At 28.3% G+C, this 27,127-nt stretch overlaps 2 protein-coding genes across 3 annotated transcripts in view; one reads left to right on the top strand and one right to left on the bottom strand.

Moving 5' to 3' along the window:
* THADA (Thyroid adenoma-associated protein homolog) overlaps window positions 1-14,381 on the top strand; it is a 108,636-nt gene extending 94,255 nt beyond the window's left edge. For both annotated transcript variants that reach the window (XM_067287833.1, XM_067287834.1), the window contains 10 exons: window positions 2,861-2,961; window positions 5,846-5,925; window positions 9,510-9,922; window positions 10,003-10,086; window positions 10,159-10,199; window positions 11,041-11,113; window positions 11,238-11,409; window positions 11,831-11,947; window positions 13,311-13,462; window positions 13,577-14,381. In XM_067287833.1, coding sequence (XP_067143934.1) covers window positions 2,861-2,961; window positions 5,846-5,925; window positions 9,510-9,922; window positions 10,003-10,086; window positions 10,159-10,199; window positions 11,041-11,113; window positions 11,238-11,409; window positions 11,831-11,947; window positions 13,311-13,462; window positions 13,577-14,038 — 1,695 coding nt within the window. In that variant the 3' untranslated portion in view covers window positions 14,039-14,381. The remainder of the gene's footprint in view (window positions 1-2,860; window positions 2,962-5,845; window positions 5,926-9,509; window positions 9,923-10,002; window positions 10,087-10,158; window positions 10,200-11,040; window positions 11,114-11,237; window positions 11,410-11,830; window positions 11,948-13,310; window positions 13,463-13,576) is intronic.
* Window positions 14,382-16,080: 1,699 nt separating this feature from the next.
* Window positions 16,081-27,127, bottom strand: part of eEF1gamma (elongation factor 1-gamma) — a 29,110-nt gene continuing 18,063 nt past the window's right edge. Inside the window, exons 6-9 of the mRNA XM_067287821.1 lie at window positions 24,692-24,821; window positions 22,865-23,236; window positions 22,668-22,792; window positions 16,081-16,372 (exon numbers count right to left, since the gene is read on the bottom strand). Of these exons, the coding sequence (XP_067143922.1) occupies window positions 16,220-16,372; window positions 22,668-22,792; window positions 22,865-23,236; window positions 24,692-24,821 (780 nt within the window). The 3' untranslated portion in view covers window positions 16,081-16,219. The remainder of the gene's footprint in view (window positions 16,373-22,667; window positions 22,793-22,864; window positions 23,237-24,691; window positions 24,822-27,127) is intronic.

Genomic DNA, 27,127 nt, shown 5'->3' with positions numbered 1-27,127 from the left:
TGTACAGTAATACCTCGACTTACGCTACCCCGACTTACGCGAACCCGGAGTTACGCGATTTTCAAATCTCGACGATTCGTCTTTTGTTTGAGCGCCACGCAACTCTTGATTACTCACTCCCCCCAAACTATTGTTCAGCTTACAGGATCGGACGTGTCGTGCGGAATCGACGCATAGCTACAATTTATTTTGACTTATTTATTTCTGTGTTATATCTACGGAGACTTGAGACTCTACTGTGTCATCCAAACGAAGTAGAACTGATTCTTCTGCATCAAACAAGAAAAGAAAAACTCCATCTTTAATAATGTTAACTTTACATTCCAAAGACTTCGATACAAAAATGAAAATTTGTAAATTGGTAAAACTTGATCCTTTAGACCCAGTTCAATCAGATGATCGAATAACGGTTGGAAACTTAACAGAAGGCCTCAGTTTAATTAAAAACAGGTTACAAATTTTAGAAAATATAGACTCCAACGAAGAGTGCATTTCTTCTACAAAACGAAAAATAAAAAAAAATTATTAGCATGCTACGAGGAAATTTTGCGGAGAGAAAAAATCTTTGAGCCGTCAGACAAATTTGTTAGATTTTAGGAAGCCTTGTATAACAAAATAACTTCGATTTACGATTTTAATAATATAATTTGTTATACATATGTATTATCTAAAATTTTATTAAACATTTTTTTCTAAATTGTTGTTTTCTTTAGTCTCCGGTCCCAATTAAAAATAATTAGTATGTATTTATATGCGAAGTTATACCCCGACTTACGCGAATTCAACTTACGCGGTTATCGCTCGGTCCCACCTATCGCGTAAGTTCGGGGTATTACTGTATATAAGATATAACAACGAAACAAGCATTGTCCGTTAATAACATTAATTAATGTTAAAAAATCTCCACATGGTAGACAATGAGTCCGCATCTCTATGGTTCATACAACCAGTTGTCATGTGCGCCTTGCAGATTTCCAATCTCTCAAGATGTTTGACCGTTTGCCTATTCGTCGTCGTTTTTATAATTGCCGCTTGATCCCATTGGACGTTAACATCCTTGTGTCTTGTGTATGATGCCAGCGCAGTGTTGTCAAGATTCTTACTGATTGTATATTTGTGCTCTTGAGCCTTTGTTTTAAACTGCGCATCGTTGCACCTACATAAACAAGCTTGGAATTGAAACATTGGTTGTGTAAAGGCACCTGAATATATACCCGTTGTTGAATTCCGATCCTCTTTCTTTTTATCGTTTCTTAAAAGTTTGAAAACAGTGGGATTACGTCGGTATACAATACGAAAATTATCAGACCTGGCAGTACATCTATGTATCTTGTTTAAAAAAAATGGGATGTAATTAAGCACTATTCTTTTTATATTTATTCGAAACACATTTTATGTTCTATAGTTAATGTTGTATATTTCTGTAACTGAGGAAGATCGTTAAAAGCGATTGAATACGTTATTATTTTATTAAATTTTGCTGGATTGATTAAGGTATAGTTGATTTATAAGTAATTTAATTATTAGTGTTAGTAAAGTAGTGAGTAAATAATTAGTAAGTAATTAGTAGCAGTCTAGTAGTTAGCAAAGCGGCAACGCGACAACGTAGACTTTTGCGCAATTATTTAGAAAGCTAATTGAGTATTTGTGGATCCGCAGCGCTGGATCCAGCTGGATTGCTGGATGAGGGATCCAGCAATTGCAATCCCTATTAATAATAAACCAAATGATTATGGTAATTAATCGGCAATTGTTTGGTTTATTATTAACAATCTTGTATCATATTGGAACACGTGTCTGAATGCAGGAAGTGATTTCCTATAGCAGCTAATACAATTTTGTCACTGTACTGTATATACTGTAATTCTGTTGTAGTGACCAGTAACAACATATGTATTATACACTTTAATCCCGGGGTGGCAAACCTATGGCATACATGCCCAAAGTGTCATTTCAAGAAAAATCATATGTCACATATTGTATCATACAATTTTGGTTCATCACCTTTTTTTCAATTGTCCTTTTGGTTTATTATCCAATTAGGTTTTTTTTCAGCCACCTTCTTTACATTTATTCTTTACCTAACCTAATTAAAGCATATTCGTTCCATTTCTTTATTGTTATTGCAAGTCTAAAATTACATCTCATACACATTTTTAAAGATAATTATGCTATGTAGCATATGGACTCAGAAAGGTTTGCCATCCATGACCTAGTCTGTTTCATTTGAAGAACACTTAAATAAATACAGAATGATGAAAATATCTTTATTAAATTTGTATATTTATATAAAATTTAAAGTTTTTAATATAAATTTATTTTTAAAATAGAAATAAATTTAGATTAAACTTCTTTTGTTGATGATATATGTTAAAAAGTTAAGGTTACATTATTTTATACTGTATTTATTATTTGTGTATGTATGAGATTGCCTTCCATATTTGAACATCTAGAAGTAAAGCACATTCTGATTTCAAAAACATTCAATTGTAAGAATCCAGTTACAGCAAATTTGGCCTGAAGAAGAGCCCAGGAGGGGCATCGAAAGCGTTTGCCAACCTATGTTTTTGAATTTTCACGCCGGATATTGGCTACAAAGGGTACATTTTTTGTCTTCTATGATTCTTCTATGACCCGGTGTGGGAGAAACGTATGTATATATACATATATACAAATGTCCCTGACATGACTATATACATTACTGTATATAAAACACACTATATTATTTATATATCTTTAGGTATAAAGATGTAAATAAAATAAAAATAAAATTTTTATTAAATACTATATTTTAAATTTATAATTTAATTTGTAGCATACTTTGCAAATTTTTAAAATTAAATATTTCATTTTTTTTTAGATTTATTATTTGATTCAAGAAGTTATCTCTACGAATAATATTAAAGATTTAAAAGAAGACATTTATAAAACTTTAAAAAGTAACTACATTCTCTTAGTGAAGTATGTTAATATTTTTTTACCTTAATGCACATTGGAAATTACAGTAAAATTTTATTAATCTGATATATAAGAGAAAGGAGTCATCTAGATTAAAACATAATCTGTATTAGCAAAACAAAACTATTATTATGCAGGTTTAAATTCAAATTTGAAGCATATATCAGATGGTTTTTGAACTTGAATATAAGATATGTGTCATAATACATATCCATTGTTCATTATTATTATGAGAGATGACTATTAAACTGAATTTAGTCTGATAAATGAACTGTACAGGACTTCTTTTCATGAAATATTTTTAATGAAAATTGTTCATATAAAGTAATATCTGGTTAATAAAGTTTTACTGTATTAATTTTAAAAAGTTAATTTTAAAAGTTTCTTTCATTTGATAAACAAATCTTACTGAATTTTTCCAAATTATTTGTAAGTTACAAACTATTAATTAAATTAAAAGTGAATTGTAATTATTATAAATACTTAAATGATAATAATTATACTTAATTAAATCAAATTTTGTAATAAATTTCTAGTCTAAAAATAGCTTATAAATAATTCAGTGTTATTTACTTACTTAATTTAGTGTTAGTTCCTTACTTAATATGATTAAAAAATTAATAAAAAATACTACAATTCAAATAATCTGCTGGATTACATTAGGCTATAATATGGCTACTATTTAGCAATTAAATATTTAGTAATTTTGCTTAGAGGTAGTTGTTATGTGCCATTTTATTTTAAATTTAATAAGTATAAATAATTTAATATTTAATTTTTAATCTGGCAGATCATTGGCCTTAATTAAAAACCAGATTAATAGATGCTTATATTTATATACTAAAATTCTTTAAAATAACTTTTTTCCCTTTGTGTTAATTAGAAGTTCAGCATATCACTTTATCTTCTCTTTTACTCATCAGATATCAAATCTTTATATCATAATTACAATGATTAATTTCTCTATAATTCAATTGGATATCCTTCTGAAATTCAAAGTATTCTCATATTTTTAGAAATCTTCTCTTCAGAAAATGCTTTATCTTCTCTATTTGTTTTAAAGTTCTATATAATAAACAATCTTAATTTCTTATCCTTTTTCATTATTTGTATAAAATTGTTAATACAGTGGGTGATCGGTTAACGAACATAATCCGTTCCAAGACTTTATTTGCTATCCGAATTGTTGGTTAACTGATTACTGATTTACCATAGGTTTTTATGGGAATTTGATTAATTCGTTCTGGAAACTCCAAAAAATAAAAAATATATACTTTCTTACTACGTTTATTTATATGTAATAATAAAAATATATATTGTAGTGTTTATGAAACCGTGCCGGTGCTTATTCTGCAACTTGAACACAAACTATATGGTGTATTTTCTCGGACACATGGCAAATTTCATCACTAAGTTTTCTTCAGTTGATACGTGTATTAAGTTTTGTACACGTTTCGGGCTGTTGACGCCCCTCTTCAGCCAACTTTAATTCACAGATTTTGCAAACATAAAATTGTTTTAAAACTTCTCTGTACATTAATTAATTTTTATCATCTAGTCGATCTTTTCTCATCGAGGCCAGAGGTGAGAAAAGATCGACTAGATGATAAAAATTAATTAATGTACAGAGAGGTTTTAAAACAATTTTATGTTTGCAAAATCTGTGAATTAAAGTTGGCTGAAGAGGGGCGTCAACAGCCCGAAACGTGTACAAAACTTAATACACGTATCAACTGAAGAAAACTTAGTGATGAAATTTGCCATGTGTTCGAGAAAATACACCATATAGTTTGTGTTCAAGTTGCAGAATAAGCACCGGCACGGTTTCATAAACACTACAATAAAAATATATATATACAGTCTTGCATTTTCATTAGTCACGTTTTTTTTCCATTTGTGGGGGCTAAAGAATATGTCTGATGTCGGTTGCTTTTCTCTCTTCTTCAGGATTTTTTAGAAGTAATTAATAGCATTGTAATTGTAGACATCCCCAAACCTATTAACCTCAACCTGGTTTAGATGCCATTCTAAGACCATTGTTCTGACATCCTTCCACTTCTTCAAAAGATGTTTAAATTATAGCAGATATTGGCATTAATCCTCTTTTTCAGTAGAAAACGTATTTTGCTGAGTTTCTTGGTGTTCTTCTGTTGTCAGATCAGTTTTAGGTTCCATTATGAGCTCTTCAATGTTCTTTATTTCTCAGATGTGATTTTTGTTACTCCTTAAGCTGCTTGAGTCTTCTTGATTATACTATATCTTTCTTATTATCTAAGAAAGATTGAACTGCAGCCTACTGTAGATCTGTTCAAGCCATACTGCCCAGCAACATCACACATCTTCTGCTCACTCTCCTTTGCTATTATATTCTCACCTTTCGAAAATAAAAACCAATGCAAAACTTAATGAGTGCCCACCCGACAGTCTCATGAATACTATAAAAGAATTGTTTCTGTCAGAAAAATAAAAGGCTGGAATTATAAGGGAGAGTTTCAAAGTTCAGATGAGTACTATCCAATCAGTATATACCAGGTTGAGCATCAATGTTGACGTCTCCCACACTCCAAAAAGTTTCGAATTGTTGCGTGAAGACAAAGAAAGACCAATCGGTATTCATCAATCGGTATTTTACATCGTTTCTTCTTGTGTTTGTTCTGTGAGGTGTTCGTTATCCAAACGTGTTCATTGTCCGAACATAAATATCTTTCGCGAAAGTGTTCGTTATCCGATTTGTTCATTAACCGATCATCCACTGTGTAATATTTTTTATCATAATTGTTATTACATTTATGAAGAAATGAATATTTGTTTTAGATTATTAATTTATATTTCACAATTTAACTGTTTTTTATTATAATACATAATATATACAATTTTCTTTTTATAGGCAAAATCCATGTTTTATTACTAGATCTACATTTCTTGATATTATATATCTGTTCCTAAGTCATAATCTCATACCTGCAGGTAAAGAATGAATAAAATTCTAATTACAGCAGAAGTTTGTTAATGCAGCATCTATGGGGTCAGAGTGGTTCCAGATTATCAAAAATATTAAATTACAGATCATTGTTGTATTTTCACAAAACTTAATGATTTTATATGAAATTTGAACATTGCAGATATTGCTGTACATTTCGTACCACTGCATGGTTCAGATTTCATTTATATTCAATTCACAAAAGCTATAAATCTACTAGTGTGAGAAACCTGTTTTTACGTGCACTGTCTTCACATTGGCCTATGGAAAAGAAAATAGGTCAGTCACATATGTTACTGTGCACAAAACGTGCAGCAAACAAAGCAATTTCTCATTAAAATGGTCAATAGTAATTTACATAATAAAAATACATCAAAGAATACAAATTTTGCTTTTACAATCTATCCTTTCACAGTCACCATTGACAAAACACACTTACAGAAAATGTGTTTTTTGTTTTACACTTACAGAAAATGATTTTTTATTTGAGGCTACACCTCTGTAAAAGATGTAAATTGGTTAAAAAAATATCTTCTGGTAACAATACCACAAATTAAAACAAATAGTTCATTAAAAACTGGCTGGCAATAATTTACATAGTGAAAAAAGCAAAGGTTGTCTCTGTAAATGAAGATTTGTGTTTTTTGGTTTTGTCAATGGTGACTCTAAGAGGATGGATTGTGAAAACGAAGTTTCTCTTTGTATTTGTCAATGTATTTTTACTATTGTTTGTTCATCACAATTCAGTATAGACTATGTATGGGTTAAATTACACTGGCAGAAGGTGCCGGTTTCCCAGACATTCTGGATTAACAAATTTCTACTTTATAAGATTTTAAGAAATTAATTATAATTTTGAAAAATTATATTTAGTTGTTTATCTCCTATAAAATTGATAATATATTGAATTTAAACATAATCAGTTCAGAAATATAATAGTACTCCTATAGATTTTATATTTATAATTTTGGATCTTTTTGATATTATCTAATACTCAAGCAAATATTTGTTACTACAAAAATATATATGGTAGAGCTAAAAATAAACTGAACTTTTGGCACAAGGTTTAATACACAATATATGCAAACTCTTACACTACACCACTTTCAAAATAAGCCTTTTCTACACTCTTCTGACAGTGTCCATATCACTTATCAAAACAGTTCTGAAAACTGTTTTTTGTGGTGTATATACAAGCTTTGTCATCAAGTTGAAGATTAAGCAATGTAAAGCCTTTTTTAAATTCTTTTTTATTGACGAATAAAGAAACTTTATGGGAAAGCAAGATGTGTTTCAAGTTTTATGCTCCTCTTCAGTTGCCATTGATTTACAATATTCTTCAAAAAGACCTTTTAAAAACCGTAAAGATTATGAAATACATATTTATCTTATTACACTCGGCAGATATTTCTTAAAATTATTTATAATTTGACTTTTTTCAAAAGTTAATGTAACAAAAGGATTTTTGTATTTTCCTGTCATGCTGATGTATATCCAACTAAAGTTTACTACAGGTACTCCTCACTTTACGACAGAGTTCCATTCCGACGACTATGTCGTTAAGCGAATTTGTCAATAAGTGAGGAGCTTGCACCGGGAATATAGGATCATTGTAAAATTATAAAAATTATGCAACAAACTTCAAATTTATTTATAAAAAAGACTATTATAGTATGCTATTAGCGTATTATAGTAGTATAAGACTATTATAGTACACTTAGTGTGCATGTCACCATTCGCCACTGACCGACACTCAAGCCGAGAAAGGGGATTCCCCGAATTGCAGGTCGAAACTCAATTGGTCGTAAGTGCGAGTGGTCATTAAACAGATAGGTCATAAAGTGAGGAGTACCTGTACATGGAATATAACAAATTATTAAAATATCTTACAGAACATTAAAAAAAATTCTTTTAAGTAACTCATCAAAAGATTTCCCATTTTTTTGAAAATTAATTCTTAAAATTTATATGACGTTGTGTTACATATTTCTAGAGCATCAACAGCATCTTATAAATTTTAAGAATTAATTTTTAAAAAGTGAGAAAGTTCTTTTGAGTTATTTAAAAAAAATTTTAAAACGTTTTGTAAGATATTTTAATAATTTGATATATTCCAATGATATAAACCAATGTAATAAACCTTGGTTTGATATAAATAAGTCAGCACAACAGAAAAATATGAAAATTTTTTGTTACATTAAGTTTAAATAAAAAGTCAAATTCTAAATAATTTTTAAAAAATGTCTGTCAAGTTTAATAAGATGCGTGTTATCTCTATGGTTTTAAAAAGTATTTTTCTTAAACTTTGTATTAGTTTCATCAGTTTGCAACTGAAGAGGAGTATAAAGCTTGAAATGTATCTTGCTTGCATTTGAATGGATTACTCAAGTTTTTTTTTCTAATTTGAAAATTTATCTCTAAGTAAAGGTATCTTCAAATTCAGTGAACATCATGAAAATTGAAATACAGATTTATAATAATATGTATAGAATATGTTTGATTTTTAAAATTAAAATTAATAAAAAGTTTGAATTGCATCTATTGTATTGATAAAGGATGTATGCATATTTTTATAATAATTTATCATTAAAAATAAAACTACACACAAAATACAACAAAAACCAGTAAAAGGAATAAAAATTAATAACTTACACAAACGTTTTTGTCTGTTCATAACAAACATTATCAGATATTTTGTAAGAAAACAGAACAAGCTGTTGAATATATTTAAATCCAAAGATACAAAGTAGTTCGAAGCATGAATGCACGATGGTATCATGTTACCAAATAAATTAAAACTTGTAAATTTAAGATTGAATTGTAATAAAAAAACAATAATAAAAACACAAAACAGACGTTCTAGGGGAATTCAAAACAAGCCCTACATGCTGAAGAGAGGGTATTCATCTCTCTAAAGTTGACCTTCCGGTTTTTAGTTAAACAACCAGTTTTTTGCTGTAATGAATAATTTTTATTTTTTTTTTGAAAGAAACTAGATTGAATTATCAGAGTTATTTGATTGTTTATTTGTGTTTTTTTTTTCTTTTAACTTTAATTTTATAGGCTTCCGCATAAATTGTCACCCAGATAACACGACACTGTAGGTTAATTAGTCAGTTTTCTGTGGTCCTGGCCGACTTACATAGGCATTAATGTTATTAATGTTAAAAAACTCAGTTTACTAGACATCGTTTAACTTGTCACCACTGGATAAATCAACATACTTTTTCTGTTTCACACTTTTTAGAATTCTGATAAGTCGACTCACTCCCTGAAAAATGAGTTCACATCACACAGCTTATTGATTTTTTCAGGAGGGGAGTCGACTTATCAGATGTCAAAAAAGTGTGAAACAGAAAAAGTATGTTGATTTATCCAGTGGTGATGAGTTAAACGATGTCGAGTAAACCGAGTTTCTTAACATTAATAACATTAATGCCTATGTAAGTTGGCCAGGACCACAAAAACTGACCACATGACGACGAGTGTCGAGTTATCCGGGTGACGATTTATGCGGACTCGACAGTATTTTATTTCTTTGTTTTAATAATATAACTTTGTTCTTATTTAGAAATGGAAATGTTGCATGATTGCCATAAAGAATTTACTATTCAAGAAAATTTTTGTGATATATCAGTTCCAGGAAGAATACAATATTTAACATTAACTGCTAGAACATCATTGTTACTTATGACTAAAACATTACTTCCTGAAGATAATATATGTAATTTATTAAAAGATGTATTGAAATCAAGTTACTATGAAGTCAGAATAGTTGCTTTAAATTTTTTACATTGGATAATATCTGATTTATCGAAACCTATAACATTTAACGCCATTCCTGTCAGTAGTCAATGGAAGTGGCCAGATGTATGTAAAAATAAAAATACATTGTTAGATATTATTGTTAATTCAAGATGCTTAATAAACTTTCTGTTGAGGATGATGATTCAAAACGAAACTCAACCTAATTGTTTAGAAGAGGTACAAAATTTATTGTTTTAATTACTTAGTGTTTATAATATAAATAATTTTTATTATAAACAATTATTTATTTTTTGAAGCTTTATCTATTGTTATCTAAAATTCCAAGTACTGTATCTGTTGATTGGACTGCCAATGGTGTTGAAAGGTTAACTCTTTCAGAAGTAAGTGTTATTGTATTTTTTCTTAAGCAAAGATGAATGAGTAATATATTGCATTTCTTTTGTTTATTTTAGAAATTAAATTGGGTAGTAGAGAAAATTGAAATGACTGATTGGTAAGAAATTATTTATTTTTAACTTGAAATGTTTAACAATTTATAGTGTGTCTTATGTAGTATTGATAATGGTGTACAGGTACTCCTCACTTTACAACCGAGTTTCGTTCCGATGACTATGTCCTTAAGCGAATTTGTCAATAAGTGAGGAGCTTGCACCGGGAATATAGGATCGTTGTAAGATTATAAAAATTATGCAACAAACTTCAAATTTATTCATAAAAAGACTATTATAGTACACTATTAGCCTATTATAGTACGCTTAGTGTGCATGTCACCATTCGTCACTGACCGACACTCAAGCTGAGAAAGGGGTTATTTCGAATTGCAGGTCGAAACTCGATTGGTCGTAAGTGTGAGTGGTCATTAAGCAGATAGGTCGTAAAGTGAGGAGTACCTGTATATAAAATACCAAAATATTATCATAGAATTACAATATAAAAACGATTTTATATTAAAAATATTCAGAAGTTGCATTTATAAATATAAATATTAAACATTTCATGCAACATAAATCTCAACAAAAGTTGGAATCTTACCTTAGAGCAAACTTATGATTATAACACCACTTCTAGCACCTTTATTTCTCAAAAATAGAGATATTTTGGTCTCTTCAGAGTCCCTCTTCAGGTATTAGAACAAGAAAGATGTATTATTCGACCGAGCTTCTTTTGGTGTTATTCTAATACCTTAAGAAAGCCTCTGAAGAGACCAAAATATTCGTATTTTTGAGAAACAAAGGTGCTATTAGTGGTGTTATAAGCATAAATTTGCTCAATGCAAAATTTGAACTTGTCACCCATTATAGAAGACTAACAAAAAATTTTTATATATTTTATAGGGATGACTTAGTGAATGCCATGTATCATCTGTCTGTAAATATAGCTATCACTTGTTACAATATTTTATGTGAAGTAAGTATTATTTATAATTTTATATAATAAATCAGTTATTTAATTAATACATGAAAACATTTGCATTATTTCATTACGTAAAAAAAACTATGTAATGAAATTAATATATTATAATTAATTTTAGAATAATCTGAATTCAGAAGAATCAAAACAAATACTAACTGTGTTAAATAAATGGATGAAATCTGTATATAACTCTTCGAACTCCAATCAAAGTATTTCGAGAAGAATGACTATTACAAAAATACTTAATAAATGTTCATCAGTTTTTCTTCAAGATAAAAAGAAAATTTTAGGTAAACTTTGAATATTTTTAATAGAAAATTAATGAAATTGGTTAAATAATTAATTCTAATAAACAGTGAGCTGTCTATAACTTTCTGCTTGCAGCTGTGCTATTTATTAGAGTGACTATTATTTCTATTCTTTGGGGATTAGGTGTGATTATTATTTGAGGGTGACTATTAATAGAATAAATTCAGTAATTTTTTCACTTTATTGCTATTTTAGTGCAACACAATACTTAACGCACTTAAACTTTATTTCAGCATATGGTAAGAATGACAATGCTGAATAGAACGTGCAGTTTTTCAGTTAACAATGCATCTTGTCTGTAATTTTTTTGCCTTGCAGCTGCACTGTTTATTAGAATAAATGTGATATTTATGCATTTTGAATAAATAAATAAATGCTTATTAAAATTTTATTTGTATTTAGGTCATAATACTGTTTTTTTATGGAATGCATTTATATTGTTATTGCAAGATGATGAGCCAGATATTAGAGAATCTTGTGCACATATTGTTTCATGTTTAGAAAATGAAAATGATGCTGGTAAGTATAAATTTTAAATCTAATATGAAAAACCAAATGCACAATTTTAGTAGAATGGTCAAAATCATTTGATACCTTATAGTTTTGACTTAAACTTATCCACTACATATGTTGATATGATATATTTTTTAATATAAAAACATTTTGCATTGACATTTTTATGTAACCTGCAAATAAATTGTACATCTTTATTTCCATGTACACACAAATATACATCCTTATTTATATTTAATTTTTTGGCTTAGTCAAAAACATTCTCCAGAAGATGCTCAAAATTTCATGTCGTACACATTAATCGCAGATAAACAGTAACAAAAGATTTATATTATATTTATATATTTTATTAGCGTTATAGTAATTGGTTTATTATTAATAAATTTTATATACTTAAAGAGATGTCCGTTAACAGAATAATCTGACAATAAATTTTTCTTGGATCTAGGAATAAGAAATTAACCAGCTCGCATAATATATTTATTTCTCGTTATGGTTCAGAAAACAGTATAAGATATTGTCTTGTCTCTCATAATTATAAGTTATCAATAGTTCCTTTATATATTCTAAGTAATTTATATATACAGTATATATAATTGTTTTGTTAGTTTGTTCTTAATACATCTGGACATGGTTTGGGCAAATGCAATGATACTTCTCAGGGATTATCTTACCAAGGAGATCAATGACTACCTTTGAATAAATTTCATCCATTTGCCTAAAACAGTCTTTCTATCTTACCTACAAGACATTTGAATTTAATTTTAGCATAATATGAGCAAGCACAAAATATGGTTCTAGATCTTTAAGAATGCCGAGTTTGAATATTTAGTTCATTTTCTATGAATTTCGATTGGTTGGTCAATCACTAATTGGAATTCAGTCATGAATAGTATGTTAGAATTAAAATTAGAAAGGATTTTTATGCTTAGGATTATCTTTTCACCCAGGGGAAGTCAATGACTATTTTATGTTGAAAAACATCAATGCCCACCCACAAAGGTCACACCATCTGACCAATGAAATTATGGCATTCCATATCCATCAGAGCATTGTTAGCATGCATAAAACATATTTAAACTGTAGAAAAATATTTTTCTCATATTTTTAATTATCAATTCTAAATAATAACTCCTAATGGCATGTCCATTATAGGAGGTTTATTTGTTAATAGTAAAATGGAAAATAATCTTACAGATAAAAATCTTTTTTACATTTTATCACTTTGTTGAAAAAAGAAATCGTTTTGACAATGAAATTGTATTATTGAATAAATATTTTAATGCTTTATTTATAAATTTAAATTATTTTAATGTTGTTATTATTTTTTATAAATTAATTTATAATCATTAAAATATTGTTTTGTCAGAAAAATGTAGAAGCTTTACCCCTTTACTTGCTTTGGATATTTTAATAAAGCAATTCGTGCATCAATATAATGAATCACATTTTCTTCATTGCTTTATCACTTTACTTAATTGGATGCTTATGTGTGATAGAGAAGATTTCTTATCAGTCCAGGTATATATCCTTTTACTATAAAAAATCTCATTTATCAATTTTTATAATTTTCTTTTATCATATATATATATATATATACACATAAGCAAATCTAATCATTTTATTTTAATGTAGGGAGATGAACAACCCTTTGATAAAGGTGAAATGAATGTTTATTTAGAAGAAATTACTTTTACTAATTTAGTAGCAACACATTTTACAAAAATCCTTCAACAAAATACAACCAATCTTAAAATTTCTTCAAGTTACTTAAAAGAAGCTTTACATATTAATATAGATGTTGATTGTAATTTTTCTATCTCAGACGTTGCTAATAAATGTCTAGAACAAGCAGAGTATCTCTTAGAGAATTTCAGTAAGGATAAGAATCTATTATTTTTATCTTCAAAGATGATTGAAATTCAAATCCAAATTTATCAGAATGTCAAAGTATATCTATGTATTTTTAATTCAACTAATGCAGAATTAAAACCCGTTAAGACAATAGTGCAACAACTGGAACAATATCAACCTTTATCTGAATTCATGAATTCCATTTTGAATAATTTAAAACTTTGCCCATCGCAGTTGAGATAGCATGTATCAAGAATGTATATAACATTCATAAAATAAATGTATATACAATAGCGAGGTTGAGACTGAAGTTTTCAACGCAAAAACGTGTACGTTGGATGTTCAATGCCACTTTCCTGTAAGCCTAGAAGTTTGACAATGGCGTTTGGAATGTCGAGCATGGTTCCACTGACTTTCCAAACACCATTGTCAAACTTCTAGGCTTACAGGAAAGCGGCGCCGAACATCCGACTTACACGTTTTTGCGCTTAAAACCTCTGCCTCAACCTCGCTAATTGCTTTTTATAATTTAATATAATAAACTGTAATTATGAAGACAAGAATAAATTTTATTTGGCAATAATAATTAAGTTATTTTCTATTGTGAAATATAAAAATCAAGTAGAGGAATCATAATTCAGAATTTTTCTATTTTCTTGTAATACAGTTTAGACGCATTGTTTTAAATATCCATCAAAGACAAGTAACAAATGCATTTGAATTGTCATAAGTAATGATTATTGTTTAATTAGATTAACCTGAACATTATGAAAAAGGCAATGTAGATTTTTAACTTCTTTTTATTAGAAAATGTGCATTAAAGTTACTGTTTTTTTAATTTTGTATTTTAATATATGTTGTATACAATATAATTACTGTAAAATATTTGTTTTGGACTTTAGGATACATAAATTAGAATTGTTACCGTTCCTAAATCCAGATCATTAATAATAATGTGTACAGTCCCATCCAAAATATTCAGGTTCTCAGGACATGTTGGCTTTTCCATAATAGTCACAGTTTGAATGCATTAAGCACTAAATGCTTTGTGATCACCAAAGTATCATTTCCACAATGAAAGTTAAAATAACTTTAATTCCTCTGACAAGCATTTCATCAGAAAATTTCTTTTCAGTAAAATTAAACAGCTTCTATATTATAGTTATCCATTTCAACAATTATCATCACCGCCATAATTGCTATTTTGTGATTTAAGCAATATTTACTAAAAATACTAAGTGAGAATGTGCACAATTATAGATCTCATGTTTCAGTAAGAATCTAGAAGCGATATTAAAAAGTGTCACATCTAGAATTGTACAGAGTAGCAGTGTCCTATTTCAACCATGCATGGCCATTATTTACTGAAGTTACCATGTTGCTATTTCCCATCATTTTGAATATCGATCATATTATTAACGTAGAGAAAGCATTTTAGTAAAATAAATTTGTTATTTTTAAGTAATGATTTAAAGTTTGTGTGCTTATTTAACATATAATAATAACCAGTTTATAATATGTTTTATTATCATCATCTTTTGATTTAATGTAACACTAAGGACAGTTTTTGTCATGCCATTTCTATGCTTTCATACAGTAAGATTACACAAAAATACATAAGTTGCACTTGTATCAAGTTTGCATAATTATTTATAATTTATTCCATGTACTAATTATGAATACAGAAAAATCAAACTTCATAAGTATGTGTATATGTAACACTGTGTGTAGAAGCCAAATATGCTTTCATTTTTGATTAATTTACACACCAGTTAATCAAAGTTGAGATAAAATGGCCAGATGACTGATGCATGTTGGGATTACAGATAAACTTGCACTAAAAGCTTTGATACTATTTCAAAGATGGAAGGATAAAGATCTATAATTTTTACAAATCCTAACCATTTATTGTTCAGACTTTAACAAGAATGGTATGAGGGAATTATAGTTGAAGATGGAATGACAGCTGAAAATAAGTTTTATCCTATAGCTGCAATATTTTTAAAAGTTGAAATTTAAAATTCTAAATGTGGTGTAGACTAGTATCTTAACTTCCTTGTGATAATTGTTTATCATCAAGATTTAATGATTTTAAAACTATTACAATTTATTCTATTATTGTGTATTGAAGATGATATGGATCCTAGCTATCTCGGAGGAGGAGGAATAAAAAAATTGCTATTTTTATGAAAGTATATAAAGAGACTCAATCTCATTATAAAATTATTCTTAATCAGTTTATCAGTAATAATGCAATGTATGTTTTGAATAATAGATAAATTACATTGAAAGTCCAACAAAATTCTTTATTGGTTCATTGTAAAAAACCTGATTTTTTAAGGCTCTTTACATTTACAATCTTAACAAAAACTTTTGTGATCTTGCATTAAATACTTCAAGCATCAACTAATGATCCACATTGATTTATTTGAAAATTTTGCCTTGATTGAATTTCTTTCCACCAAAATCACCTTCCCAAGCTAAATATTCATTAACAAGTTTCTTGGTTTCTTCAGAATTAGGATCCAATTGTTTCCAGGAATATGATTCGTAGTCAATCTGCCAATCTTCAGAGAGCTATAAATTAAAGAAAAATGTTTATATAAATTATTTAACACCACCAAATCCTTGATAAAATATACCAGGTGTTATTAGTTATATGATATTTATGACTCAATCCAATATATATATAAGTTCCGTTAACAGGTAGGTGTAAATGACTATCAAAAATACTTGTGAGATGATGTTTTGCTTCAACTGAGTTTTATTAGTGACTATTAGCAAATAGTCAGTAAATGTAAATTTTAACACGTAAACGTCAATAACGTAATAAAATATTATTTATGAATTCATTTAAAATGGAACATTTGAAAGTGCATGTATGCCATATGTTATGGGAGTACTTTGCAATAATGCTACAGAAACAGCAAAAAAGATTTGCAGTGGAGTAATTTCAGATAGAGCAGTTCAAAAGTGGTTCACAAAATTACATTCTGTTGATTTGTCCTTAACAGATGAAGAAAGACCAGGCCACTCCTCTGACTTCGATGATGTTTTAAAGGTCCCGATTGAGTAGAATCCATGGCAAACAATAAGGGAGTTAGCAGAGAAGCTGCACACATCCCAATCAACCATCAATCGTCGCCTCCAAAAACTAGGAAAAGTGAGCAAAGCTGGGAGTTTGGGTTCCGCATAACTTCAGTGAACGGAATAAGGATAACAGAAGGTCGATAGCTGCAACCTTGTTTTCTTGGCATAAAGAGGAATCTTTTTTGGCTAAAATTGTCACGGGATATGAAAAGTGGATCGCATACAAAAATGTCATTTGAAAAAGACAATGGGTTGATAAAGATGATCAGCTTCAGCTGGACTCCAAGCCCAGTGTGTACGAAAGAAAAATTTTGTTATGTGTATGGTGGGATCGTCAAGGAATTATCCATTTTGAGTTGTTGCCACGTAACGAAACTGTTACTGCAAATGTATATGTATAATAGTTGGAGCAACTTTGGCTAAAACTTCAAGAAAAGAGTCGAAGATTACACAAGAAAAAAAATTTTGAAGTTTGTCTGGTCTGTTTTGCCCTATCTACTATATTCACAGGACCTGGCACCAACAGATTTCCATCTTATCCAGACAAAGCAGAATGCTTTACAAGGGCAATGCTTTCAAAATGATGACCAGGTTCAGGAGTTTTTTGATTCGAAACCACCAAAATTTGATGCAAGGGGAAGTGACAAGTTGCTCAAAAAATGGTAAAAAGTCATCAATAATGACTGTGAATATGTATTAGATTATAGTTTATTGTACATTTTATTGGCAAATAAATTTCAGTTTAAAAAATGGAACTTATCTATGACTCAACCCAATATATTTTTTCATCATATCTAAAAACAGTAAACCATAGAATACTATAAATTTTACTCAACTAAAATCATTTGAAAGAATTTCTAATTGAAATTAAATAAAACAAAATACAAAAATTGTTTAAAATTATCACATTCAAATTTGAAAATACCCTAAAACTATGAGCATGCTTTCTAAATGTCACAATATTTTAAAAAATGGCTAAATTATTGATTTAAAATATATAATTTACAAGCTCTCCTCAGAAATTATATTTATTATAATGAAAATAATTGCATTAAGCAGAAAAACATTAGAAAACTTATTACAGATCACATTAAGTTTACTAAACCATTTCATAGGAAAATTTACATTACCCCAACTTGTCCATAAACTCTTAATAAGAATTTTTACAATATTTTTGAAAGAAACAAAGGACTGACTAAGATATGGCCATCTTAGCATCTGATTATGTTTTTTATAAAAATCATAATTTGGCACAAATAGATCAGATGGTGGAACAACTGATGATTATATAAGTTAAAAAAGATTAATCATTAAATAATAAATAAATAAATAATAATTGGAAAAACTTCCAACACAAAAGAATGGCTTAAAGTCATTTCTTTCACACACAGTTTGCATGTTGGAAGTCAGAAACAAAATAAAACAGGAACAATTTTTCTTTCTTAGACTCCAATCATTTTTAGAATTAATAGAAATACATGTATAGTTCATTCATATATCTTATTTCACTTTCTGAATTGTAATCATTAGCAAAAATTCATCGAGCTATATTACATTAATCTGAAAATAGTGTACTGTGGTTCTGAAGACTTATATCATTTGCTTATGATACAAATTTTGTTGAGAAGCAAATCATAGAATTCATTTTGCAGTATCTTTTCAGTAATCTAAATCATAATAAACATTCAGTTTCTAACAGTGAGGTTTTTGTAGCACTGTCATTAACTTTTGTGATGTTTCTCATTTCCAAAATAGATAATTTGTTAGAAAGACCCATTCTTCTCAAACTTGCTGTGAAATTTTAAAAACTGATTCTATATCTTACGAACATTTTAAATTTTCCATAATCATTGGAAATTTTACTCATTTTTTAGGATATCTTAAAAAAGTCTCCATATTTTAAATTACTTGATAGATAGATTTACTGATGTGACAACTGCTAACAGTATACTGAACAAAATTAAGTTTAACAAAATGACAAATCAGATTGAAATTAGCATGAACTTATGAAAGAACTTGTTTCAAATGATTCATAACATAGAAACCACAATACAAATAAATAAGATCTCTTAATTTCATTGGAGGAAACAAAGTTAAAATTTAATTTTGTAATAAAAATTCTAAACTATATACTAATATATACAAGGGGGTCTATAATTTTTTGACTCATTAAACTGTTGAATAAAATAATGAACCAAAGCAGTTATCAAAAGATGGTTTTTTGGTCTAATACAGTCACTCTAAAGTTTTACTTAGCAATGTTTTCAAACTAGTTTTTTCCAAGAAAAAACTGAACCGATAATTGCCTGGATATGCTGAAATTCTCTTGTATTCCTCAATAGGAATAAATGCAATCTGATCAATGTTTTCCAGTAAAACAGAGTACACTATACTATGAAGTTACACACGCAAATTCTTATCAATGATAGATGTATTCGGTGACCACTTTGCTCTCCAGTTTTCACATACAGTAGAGAGTCGTTAATCGGAATCGCCGGTAATCGGAACGATTTTCAGTCGGACTGTGTCGTGCTGAATTGAACATTTTTGATACTAAATTTACTTCTAAAGTATAATTTTTATGTTTTTATATTCTTCAATATATTTATTTTGTTTGTACAAAATGAAGAAATAATTTTTAACGATACGATAGCCTCGATTATTATTATAAAAATTTTCGTTAGGCTTAAAATCGACGAAAATTCTACACACAGTTTTAATACCCGAAGCGACACGCAACGAAGAAAAATTTGAACATCGGACAGGTTAATATATTTTTTCGTACATAATCGGTAATCGGAACAAATCACTAATCTGAACAACCCCAGTCCCCAATTGATTCCGATTTTTGACTCTCTACTGTATCTGCATTTTTTTTTGTGAGGACATAGTACATACAAATGTTACTGACATCAAAGAGTTGAAACACCAATAGCGGAGGCAGTGGTTTCAATCTCCCAAGGCAAGCTGTAAAATACTAGTAAACAAATCAATTATAGATTTAATTAATAGTGTTTGTGTTACTAAAGGCAGTGTCAAAATTTACTAAATTTCTTGGGCTTCTCTAACAAAAAAATTGAGTTATTACATTTAGTGAAAAAAACCACTTTCTTCATCTGTTATGGTTTATGTTTCATTAAGTTTGTTAATCTAATCTAGTCAATAAATTGTAGACATATTGTATTTGTTGTATTTAAATTTGGTCAGCATAACATAGAAAACATTATGCTGTCGGATTAAAATACATTTATATACCTCCCATTTTTACACCTAGAGTAAAGTAATTACTGAAGATGCCTTTGAAGGGAGAAGGGGAAAAAAAATAAAAATATTGAGAATTTAGTCAAGTAAATAGAATAAATATTTTGATGTATCATTACTTTATATAAAAAACTAATTAATAAACTTCAGTTGAACAAAATTTCAATGGATGGCCTGACCATTACAATCCACTGTCTTTACCAAATAGGGAAGCTTGTTATTGGGACAGCTTGTATAGCTAAGCATGCCAAATTATTGATAAATTGTGAATTTTAATATTTACAAAAATTAGTTTACATCAATCACAGGAATGGAAAATCTTATTCAATACCTGGTAATTATTATACAATTGTAATAAATTAATCTTTATATGTTTTGTAGCTGAAATGATTATCTTATATAGATGTTTGTATTATTTATTCACACTTACATTAATAATAATATAAACTATACCTAATGGAAAATAGATGCTAAAACAAAAGAACAAAGAAATATATGGCAACTGTTTTGTTCTTGGATTGTCTCTGTAAAAATGGCCAGTAAAAGGACAACGTTTCCCATAGCCTGCAGGTACATGGAACCTTGCTCAACGAACCCTTCTCGTAACGAGCAAAATAAATTGTAGGAAATGACTTGCTTAACAAGTGAGAAGAAAAGGAGAAGTCCCAGATTGTGCGCCTGCTACATCAGTCTGTGTTTAGCACTCGTTCCGCTAGCATCTTAGTGTCGCTTGTGATCATACATTTTTCCAAACTTGTGTTCAGACACATTACATATAAACATCAACAACCATAGCCTGTTATATAATAAACACACCAAATGATATATACAGTCAAACCTGTTTTTATGCAGGGGATAGGGACCGCATTAAAAAAAATCTCATGAAACTTCACGAATGGCTGTAAATAATAGTTTTCACGACACAATTAAAAAATATTTTTTTTATGCGGTCAACAGGGACCGCATAAAAAAAGTCTCACATAGAAAATAACTCAAAACCGTACGAAATAGAATTTATTGACAACAGATGTCAGCACTTGACTGCATCGTCTGGTCTATCGTCTGTTTTACATATTTTTGTCCAGATGGTGTTTTGTTGACTTAAAAAGTAAATTATTTCATTTTTCGCATATTCATGCAATAATATTACTATAATAAGTGCATTTATGCTATAATAAGTTTATTTAGCTATAATAAGTCAACGTAAGACATGACGAATCGCACGAGACTAGTCGCCAACTATACCGCACAAATTAAAAATTTGCATTAAAAAAATCACATATAAAAAGAGCGCATAAAAACAGGTTTGACTGTATAATCTTTGGGCTATGTAAAGGCTGTAATTAAATAATTTGACTAGAGGTAGGCAGTTATGCTGCCATCCTGTATTAAATTTAATGACCAATTCCAAATTAAATTTAGATCTTTTTTGTTTTCTGCAAATCAAATTAGCATTCTAAGTTTGTTCATTCCACACTAGAAGATATGATGATGATGATTCACACTCCTTAACAATGTATATTGTATAATTTTCTTTGAATAAACATTATACATAAAATATTTGAGTATTTTTTGGTCATGGAATGCATTATTGTATTTTACATTAATTTATATGGGAAAAATTGTTTCTCTTAACAAGTGTTTCACATTATGAGTAAGATTCTGGAATGAATTATGCTCATTAAGCGAGGTTCCACTGTACAAGAACAGTCTCTCTTGTGGTGGCAAGTGGAAAGTTTACCTGTCTGTGTCTGTCAGGTACAAAGGTTGCCTCTTCTGTGTCTAACAAGTTCAGAGATTGCCTCTTTCTTTCTGGCTCTGCCTCAATTCTATTGCAATATGACAAGTTGCACAATGTCCTAGTTAATCTTTTATACGATTTTTATTATTCTTTTCTATTTGTTTGAATTAGTTTCCTCATATAATCAATAATTTTACTGTAAAGTGAGCTATTATCAAAGTGATAATCTATATATTAAAGAGGCTTTGAGAATGTAAAACTTAGTTTGAATAAATGGCTAAAGCTAAAAATACATATCTCTTCTTATATTACTATTACTTCATGATGAGGTTATTACCATTACTACTACTAGGACTATTACTACCACAAAACAATTATAACTGTTCAATTTGTTACTTAATAATGATGACTGATGGCTTACTTGACAAATCTACCAATTAAAAGAATAAATTTCAACATACAACTGTTGATAGGTTAAGAGTTTTATAAAGCCAATGAAATTGCCATGAGGAAAGCTGACACTACCCTCACCATTAATCCAAAACCCTGTCAGTTAAAGTTTGTCGACTTTAGGAATGCTAAATTGTCACCCTGGAACCCAGATGCAAAATTGAAAGAAGACATTGAGGGAAAGGACTCATGGTACCAGATAACAGGTAGATGCAAATCACTTGCAAATGACCCAGAAAACACTTGCTTTACCAATGACTTTTGTGTAGAATGCAAAGTTTTAAATAACCTCATTGATAAATCTATTAAAATACAATTGATCATTCTTACTTCAAAAGCTAATTCTTTTCCTCTCCAAACCCATATTCCTGAAATAGTACTATTATTATCTTCTCCAAATAAAATCATACTGGCAAAGGCATTCTTTCTTAATTTTTCTAACCTCTGAAACATACCTGTAATGAAAATAACAAATAAAGCATTCCAAAAGAAAACAGCAATTTTTCATTGATATGAAATGTACATACCAGAAATAAGATTACAGCTCATGAACACAAGTGTTAAATCTTCAGGATATTTGTATTCACAATACCAGATAGAGTAATTTTCCTTATCAAACTTATTCCAGAAAAACGGTATGGATACATTTCCATCCTCATTAGAATAAACTCGTTTAAATTCATCCATAACGAATGTACCTTTAGGAAATTTTTCAAAAGGATCTTTTTGTTTTGATTCTTGTGCAAGAATCATTTCTGTTTCATCAGGTTCATCAAGTTGTTCTTTCTTTGCCTTCTTGTCTTCCTTTTGTTTATCTTCTTTCTTTTGCTTTTCTTCTTTAGGTGGCTTATTACTTTTTTCTTTTCCTTTACTTCCTTGTAATTCTTGGAATTTTTTGGCTAGGCGATACAAATATAAACATTTTTCTTACTAAAAATCTTTTCTAACTGCAATTTAAATATTTTGAAAAACACTATTGTTTAAGAATATAAATATAAAAATTACAAATATTTGAAGATTTACTAAAAATAATGTGAATTATATTAACTCTGCATTTTCTTTAAGCATTAAAAAATTGTCTTCAACTGAAGTATTCAGTAATAATAAGAATTAAGTTAAGGTATTTAAAAAAATATCTATCCTTTAAAATCAAAATAATTATAAACACTTGTACATTGAATATGAAATGTGCACAGTACAATTCAATAAAAGTAATTCAATTATTAAAATCTATTAAAGAAATTATATTGATTAAGAGACTATTTTACAGAAGTTTATATGAATTAAATAATTAAAAATGATATTTATTTCAGTTTGAGACTATTATTTGTCTCTTGAACAGCAAAAAAGTCTCTTGGTGTTTAAGTGAAAATGTTTCCTAAAATGTAGGATAAGTCCTGAGATTAGAAGCTGATATAGAAGCTTAATAATCATTAAAATATGTTATTTGTGTTCAGTACTGAAACAGAACAATAAGGTAATGTATGTACACTGACTTGACTTAACAAATTTTTGCTATTTAGTTCATACACAAAAAAATGAAGATACATAACTCAAATTTAAAGTTTAAAAATGTGAGCCATTGATGTAGCACTATCATAAGTACTTGCTTCAAATGCTTTTAATGTCATATGGATATCTAAAAAACTGAACTTTTTAATAAAGAAATATACGTTTAAGTTGAAAACTCTAATAATTCCTCACGTACAAATATAAACTGAAACTAAAGTAGTATGACTAATAAGCTGTATGTTTCATTAGTTTGGAAATAGGAATGGCAGTTTTCAAAAGTTTAGGAACATGTATGAAAAGAAACCAAAAGAAACTAAAATAATATGCAAAGCACTTTATTTATAAAAACATGATTTTGTGCTTGTGTTCCAACATTCTAATATATATATATATATATATATATATATATATATAATAAAACAAAGGTAAAATGTGAGAGCTTACAGTCAAATAAAAGACTAAAATTGCAGCATTAAGAATTAATGGTGCTACTTTTTTTGGTCAGTAGCAACCCAGTTAAATTGTAAAAAAAAGCAGGATTTTTAAGTGGCTAAAGTAATAATGATAAAGGTCTATCCTTTATCATTATTACACTAATACTGACAGCAGACCATAAAAATAAATTTTTAAAATGTTAAGAATTTTCTTTCCTGCAGAAATCACAGATGTTATCAATACATTAAAATGTAACATCTGAGATCTCTATTTTTCATAATTACTCTTAACTGAGTTATATTTTATTTTCAATCTATATTCATTTCAGGAATATTTTCATACCACCTTTGTTTTTTAAAATACAAATTTTTAAACATTTGATATAAATAACTATATTTGACACTTACCATCAAATTGTGCCATTTTTTCACATAGCACCACATGTCCTAAAACTTTGACAAATTGAGGTTGATTAACGAGAGTATTAAACCATCTATTCACATTGGTATATGGTTTACGGAAGGCTGGTTCAAAAACCTGAATAATTTAAAATATTTTATAAAATTACCATACATCAAATTGTGAATATAAACAATTATAATTTCAACAAAATGAATAAATAAATGAGATTTTAAAACAATTAATAAAATACACAGAAAAATACAATTATGATCCAGTGTAAGTCATTTTAAAAATCTAATATAAATCATAGTGCTAATAAATATTCTGTATGATCAACTGCAATATAATTACAATTAATCACTTAAATATTAATTGAAAAATGAGAAGTCATTTAAGATTAATAAAGTTTCAATTCTAATAATAAACTACTTTAAAATTTGATAGTATGCCACATTTCAATTTTATAACAATACCATAAGTTAGATTAGTTATCAAATAATACACAATTAAAGTGTAATATTATTTTTTCTTTAAAAATATTTCTCAAATAAAATGGCTAGCAATAAAGATCAACATTTTCAGACACAGAACATTATTTACCCAACTCAGAAGAATGATAAAAAGTTACAATGACACTTGTTACAAATATCATGATTTATTTTTACTTCTAACAATGCTTCTAATTAAAAAATTTATCTTCAACAAATGTTAAAAATATCTAAAGATATTTAATTTATTGGGCCAAATTTCACTGTGTAAAATTCCAAGTATTTGGTAACTTAAATTAAGATGTCTTTTCATTAAGACATTCTCAATTTGCATTACATTATTAAATAAATACGCATAAAAGTTTTGTTTATTTTCAGCAAAAAATCTCATTAAAAACACCATATTTTACTCGCGTATAAGACGATCTTGCATATAGGACGAGGTGTGACTTTAGCGATCAAAATAAAGAAAATTAGATTTATTAATACAATTCTAATTTTATTTCATTTAATCACAAATAAAATATTATCAAATGCATATTAAGGCAAACATGGTTGTTTGCCTTAATATGCATGATAATACATGATAAATGGAAAACAAAACCAAAACATTATAATGTGCATGACTGGAAAAAGTGTATTTTTAATGATTCAAACATATGACATGAACATATTGTCAAATGCTTTCATGGTGTCTTTGCAGTGCACGGTGGTACCATTTCAGAACATACTAATATTCATTAAAAATAAAAATTTAATATGAAATAACTATTTATAATCTTTGCCAAGTGACCTGTATTTCATTAATGATTTTATAAATAATGAGGAACTATTTTCTGCAGATGAATAATATGCAACATGGTTTTTAATTGATGGACAAAAGATTAAACCAATAAACAACCGGGTGTGTCTTAATTTGTTTACAGTAAATACCAACTTACAATAGACTGTAGATCTATAATGGCAGCATGAACTATACACGGCTCACAGAAATATTACAAAAATGCAAAGAATCCTTCACTTGCGCATATAGGACAACATAAGTTTTTTGAAGCAGTGAAAAATGAAAACCTCGTCTTATACATGAGTAAATACTGTATATTGTATTTCCTGTAATAATTGCACATCTAACTTGTATAGTGAGGTAAACTGCACCAGTTGACCAAAATACTGGTAAACGAATGGTGTTCAATATTATTGAATAATTGTCTATTGATATTGAGATTTTTTCAAATATCAAAATTAGAAAAAAGCAAGTACTGGCTAATAACACGCTCGATATTACTAATATCAGAAATTATCAAAATTTACAAAGTCGACTAAGGTATGTCAAGTACTACATTGAAATTATTTTTTATACATTTGTCATGATATTCCAATTTAATTAATTTTTTGTCCCTTTTGGATTCATGACTATTCCTTCTTTGGTCAATATTGTTTTACTTCACTAATTGCCCCCCAAAATGCCCAGTGGGCGATTATTACCGGAAATACGTTAATTCCATATTTCAGACAACTGTAACATCACTGTTAATTTTAAACCCCATAAGGAATGAATTAAAGTTATATTCTCACCAGAGAATAAATAAAATTTTACTAGAATTGTAAAATCATACTCATTCCTTGTATTTGATATTCAATGAAATTGTTTCTGCACAAATTTAACAATTTGTTTTTAACATTTTAATGATTTTACTCTTTTAAAACTTAAAAATTCTTATTTCTGTAATCTTCCATTTTCTAATTTTTAATACAATTTTAATTAATTTGGAATTTAATTAATAGATTTTTCTGTTCCTTCATTAAAGAAAAGAAAATCATATTCATATAAATCTATTCAAATATTATTCCATTTGAAAATATTTAATAAAATTTATTGAATCTCACAAAATTATTTTTGCATATTATATTCTTTATTATTCAAAGTATATTTTTTCACCTTGATATACAAGC

The sequence above is a fragment of the Centruroides vittatus genome, unplaced genomic scaffold (genome assembly GCF_030686945.1).
Source record: "Centruroides vittatus isolate TY-2023 unplaced genomic scaffold, ASM3068694v2 scaffold_712, whole genome shotgun sequence".
Lineage (NCBI taxonomy): Eukaryota > Metazoa > Arthropoda > Arachnida > Scorpiones > Buthidae > Centruroides > Centruroides vittatus.
This window is presented reverse-complemented; position numbering and strand designations above follow the sequence as displayed.